Source organism: Otolemur garnettii, unplaced genomic scaffold (genome assembly GCF_000181295.1).
Source record: "Otolemur garnettii isolate 467f Iridium unplaced genomic scaffold, OtoGar3 scaffold00080, whole genome shotgun sequence".
NCBI classification, from domain to species: Eukaryota; Metazoa; Chordata; class Mammalia; order Primates; family Galagidae; genus Otolemur; species Otolemur garnettii.
Genome location: NW_003852475.1, coordinates 3,951,107 through 3,956,137, shown reverse-complemented (window position 1 = coordinate 3,956,137; position 5,031 = coordinate 3,951,107). Strand labels below are relative to the sequence as shown.

General features: G+C 44.7%; 1 protein-coding gene across 1 annotated transcript in view; it reads left to right on the top strand.

Annotated features, from left to right (window-relative positions):
* The window catches only part of LCT (lactase), a 79,283-nt gene that overhangs the window by 35,995 nt on the left and 38,257 nt on the right, over positions 1-5,031 (top strand). The window contains exon 7 of the mRNA XM_003794381.3: positions 3,819-4,464. Coding sequence (XP_003794429.1) covers positions 3,819-4,464 — 646 coding nt within the window. The remainder of the gene's footprint in view (positions 1-3,818; positions 4,465-5,031) is intronic.

Genomic DNA, 5,031 nt, shown 5'->3' with positions numbered 1-5,031 from the left:
GATGAAGTCAGGACTTGAACCCATCTTCCTGACTCCAAAGCAAGTTCCCCATGTGACTTGGGACCCTTAGTGGCAAGTGACAGAAAACCCAACCTCAACTGACTTAAGCAAGAAGAAAATACATGAGTCCAGGAAACTGAAAATTCACGGTTTTAGGTTGATTAGAGTGGAGTTTGATCAGGGCACAAACGACATCACCAAAGCCCACTTGCTCGCCCTCCCTTGCTCCCCTGGTCAGCTTTATTCTCAGATTGCTTGGTAGCCAGATAGCAGCAGCCCTGCTTGTGTTATTTCAAGACCAGCAGGAAAGAGAGCTCTCTTCTCTTCTGCCATTCCCAGCAAAAGCATCCCAGTGTCTCGTGGCCTCTGAGTGGGCCACGTGCCTATCCCTGTACCAGTTGCTGGGGCTCAACTAGGGCTGTGGTGACTGATTAGTGTGGGGCAATGTCCCATGCTTTACCCTCGACATGCTGGCTGCAGGTGAGGAGGGAGGTGCTGGCTTCCCACAAATCAATCAGCGTATTATCTGAACAGGCAGGGAATGTATATTCTGCGGACAGAGTTTAGACCTGCTTAATATAAGTCCTTACCATCATTTCCCTTTTCTTTAGAATCTCCCAAAGACCCACCAGCTTTCCCTGGAAACGTTCTTCAGGACAGATGTGTCAGACTGGCTTTCCCCTATCCTTCTTTGGGTTCTGTCCATAAATATGAGTATTTCTTGTGCCCTCTCCTAGATCTTAGGAGTGATACACAACCATGAGTCCCTAATTACAGTGAGCAAAAAACTCAATGAAATGCCAATGTTCTAATACATATGTCAAAGCTTCCATTCTTCTCATTACAGCAACAGAGAGCCAACCCTTCTGAAAATGGAAGGTTTGAAACTTTGTCTCTTGGTAGTAAAACTTATCCAAACCTTTTCTTACATTTTTCTTATTCTTTGAACTGTGGCTCCTGAGATATTTTCACAGAAACTCTGATAAGAAAGTACCCTTCACTTTCCCCTTCAATTCTTGCCTTTATTTATTAGTTAAAATGTCATAACATCATTGTCTTCGGTGAGCATGAGATGCTACAGCAAAATACCGTAGACTAGTGGTTAAACAACAGCTATTTATTTGCTACAGTTGTAGAGGCAGGGAAGTCCAAAATCAAGGCATCAGTATATTCAAGTTCTGGTGTGGGCTCTCTTTCTGTTTTGCAGACAACCATCTTGCTACGTCCTTATATGGTAGGAAGAGAGAGCTCTGAGGTGTCTTCCTATGAGGACAGTAATCTCATCATGAGGGCCACACCCTTACAGCCTCATCTAAACCCAACTACCTCCCAAAGGCCCCATCTCCAGAGACCATCACATTGGGGGTTAGAGCTTCAATATATGAATTTTGAAGTGGGAATCAATTCAGTCCATAATGGTTGCATTAAGGAAAAATTTTAAATAGGAGGATTTTTTAAAAAAACTATTTCACCTGTATTTCCTTCCAATCTTGGCTTCTTTGCATTTTTGGTGTTGTCACAGTGCACCTCAGTTTAATGCTCATTGTTTATTTGACATTGGGTCATTAACACTTTTCCTTGTTACCATGTGGCAACCATGCTTGTTTCTGAAGGTTTCTTCACATTCTCTTGAGCTGGAAATTCCTGACACTGGTTTAGAGGGGAGGCGTTCCTGGATTTTGGAAAGAAGCACAGTTTAGCCTTGGACTTCAGGACCCAATTAAGTACTAACATTTGGGACATAAGAAGCAGCCAAGAATTTTAGTTACTATATATATATATATACATATATATATATATTTTTTTTTTTTTTGCAGAGCCTCCAACTATCACCCTGGGTAGAGTGCTGTGGCATCACAGCTCATAGCAACCTCAAATTCCTGGGCTCAAGCAATTCTCTTCACTTAAGTGATTCTCTTGCCTCAGCCTCCTAAGTAGCTGGGACTACAAGTGCCTGCCACAATGACCGGCTATTTTTTGGTTGTAGTTGTCATTGTTGTTTGGCAGGCCCAGGCTGGGTTCAAACTCATCAGCTCTGGTGTATGTGGCTGGCACCTTAACCACTTGAGCTACAGGCGCCACCCTACTAGGGCATATTTTGATATGAAATTCTTTAAAAATAAGTGTCATCTACTTCTTTTTTTTTTTTGAGACAGAGCCTCAAGCTGTCCCCCTGGGTAGAGTGCTGTGGCATCTCAGCTCACAGCAACCTCCAACTCCTGGGCTCAAGCGAGTCTCCTGCCTTCGCCTCCCAAGTAGCTGGGACCACAGGCGCCCGCCACAACACCCGGCTATTTTTTGGTTGCAGCCGTCATTGTTGTGACGGGCTGGATTCGAACCCGCCACCTTGGGTGTACATGGCTGGCACCTTAGCCACTTGAGCCACAGGCGCTGAGCCGTGTCATCCACTTCTGATGAGTAAAAGACAAGAGAAAAACAAGCTAAGATGCAGCAGGCTCACTCCTGCACTCCAAGTTTCTGCTTGGTGCTTTATATATACTTCTTTAATCCTGCCAAGTGGGAGGATAGTTACTGTTCATGTGGATGTGGACGCTATTACAATTCTTATTTTTTTGAGACAGGGTCTCACTCTGTCACCCAGTTTAGAGTGCAGTAGCATGATAATACTACTGCAGCAGCCTCAAACTCCGGGGCTCAAGTGATTCTCCCACTTTACTCTCATGAGTAGCTACAACTGTAGGTACACACCACCATATACAGCTAATTTTTAAATGTTTAGTGGAAATAGAGTCTCACTGTGTTTCCCAAGCTGGTCTCAAACTCCTGGCCTTAAGCAATCCTCCCGCTTTGGCCTCCTAAAGTAGGAGGCATGAGCCCAGCTAGATGTTATTGTTATTTTGCAGATGATGCATAATTATTACTTATTTATTTATTTATTTTAGAGATGGAATCACACTCTGTCACCCTCGGTAGAGTGCTGTGGCATCACAGCTCACAGCAACCTCCAGCTCTTGGGCTTACTCAATTCTCTTGCCTCAGCCTCCTGAATAGCTGGGACTACAGGCGCCCAGCACAACGCCTGGCAATTTATTGTTGTTGTTGCAGTTTGGCTGGGGCCAGGTTCGAACCCATCACCCTTGGCATATGGGGCCAGCACCCTACTCACTGAGCCACAGGCACCACCCCAGTGCATAATTACTGATTGTTAAATTTGTTGATAATACTGGCGTTGACTTACTGACATTGTTCTCAACATTTTTGCTGATATTGTTGACATTATTGACATTGCTATTGACTTGACACTCTTGACAGTCATTGTTGACTTATTGATGTTACTGAATTTTTTTTGTTTTTTGAGACAGAGTCTCACTGTCATCCTCGGTAGAGTGCCCTAGCATCACAGCTCACAGAAAACTCAAACTCTTGGGCTTAGCCTCCTGAGTAGTTGGGACTATAGGTGGCTGCCACAACACTTGGCTATTTTTAGAAATGGGGTCTTGCTCTTGCTCAGGCTGGTCTCAAACTCCGAGCTCAGCAATCCGCCCACTTCAGCCTCACTGAATGCTAGGATTACAAGTGTGAGCCACCAGGCCTGACCCTGTTATTGAGATTATTGATGCTTGTGTTGATGTTGACTTGTTGATATCAGTGTTAACTTCTTGGAGTTGCTATTAACTTGTTGACATTCTTAGCACCAGTCTTAACTTGATATTGTTGACTTGTTGACATCATTATTGACTTATTGACATTGGCGTTAGCTTGTTAACATTCTGTTGTTGACTTATTGCTGGCTTGTTAGTCACCTTGTTGATGTTGTTGTTACTAAGCACTGTATTTCCTTCTTTTTTCCTCATAAGGTGGCTCACTTGGTCCTTAAGGCTCATGCCAGAACATGGCACCACTACAATAACCACCATCGCACACAGCAGCAGGGGCGTGTGGGCATTGTGCTAAACTCAGACTGGGCAGAACCCCTGTCTCCAGAGAGACCCGAGGACCAGAGAGCCTCTGAGCGCTTTTTGCACTTCATGCTGGGCTGGTTTGCACATCCCATCTTTGTGGATGGAGACTATCCAGCCATCCTGAGAGCCCAGATCCAACAAGTGAACAAACAGTGCCCCAGTCCCATGGCCCAGCTCCCTGAGTTCACGGAAGCAGAAAAGCAGCTCCTAAAAGGCTCAGCTGATTTTCTAGGTCTGTCTCATTACACCTCCCGCCTCATCAGTAAGGGCCAACAAGACGCCTGCAGTCCTAGCTATGATACCATCGGAGGCTTCTCCCAACACATAGACCCTGCATGGCCCCAGACCTCATCCTCCTGGATTCGTGTGGTGCCTTGGGGTATAAGGAGGCTGTTGTTGTTTGTATCCCTGGAATACACAAGAGGAAAAGTCCCAATATACCTGGCTGGGAATGGCATGCCCATAGGGGAAAATGAAAATCTCTTTGAGGATTCCTTGAGAATACACTACTTCAATCAATACATCAATGAGGTGCTCAAGGGTAAGATTAGTAGATATGGGGTGGCTGGAAGGTGGGTGGTACTTCTCCACGTCTTCAGAGTTTTGTTTAATTGAACAAAGACAGTATCCTAGGGAAAAGAAGCCTAAAGGTGATATTGGTTATATAATATTGGTAAGTCCTTTACATCATCCTCCTAATACTTATATCTTTGCTCCTGTGTTCTTATTACCTAAGTTACCTCCCATACATTGTGTCCATTAAGTGGGAGCACACCAATCCCCTTCCCACTTCCCCTCTCCCCCCTCCTTCATCCCCCTTACCCCCAACTTGAACTGAATTGAATTTTTCTCTTATGTGGGCATGTATTAAATCATTTACTGGCTTCATATTAGCATTGAATACATTGAATATTTGTTTTTCCATTTTTTTTTTTTTTTATAAAGACAGAGTCTCACTTTATTGCCCTTGGTAGAGTACCATGGCGTCACAGCTCACAGCAACTCCAACTTCCGGGCTTAAGTGATTCTCTTGCCTCAGCCTCCTGAGTAGCTGGGACTACAGGTGCCCGCCACAATGCCTGGCTATTTTTTGGTTGCAGTTCGGCCA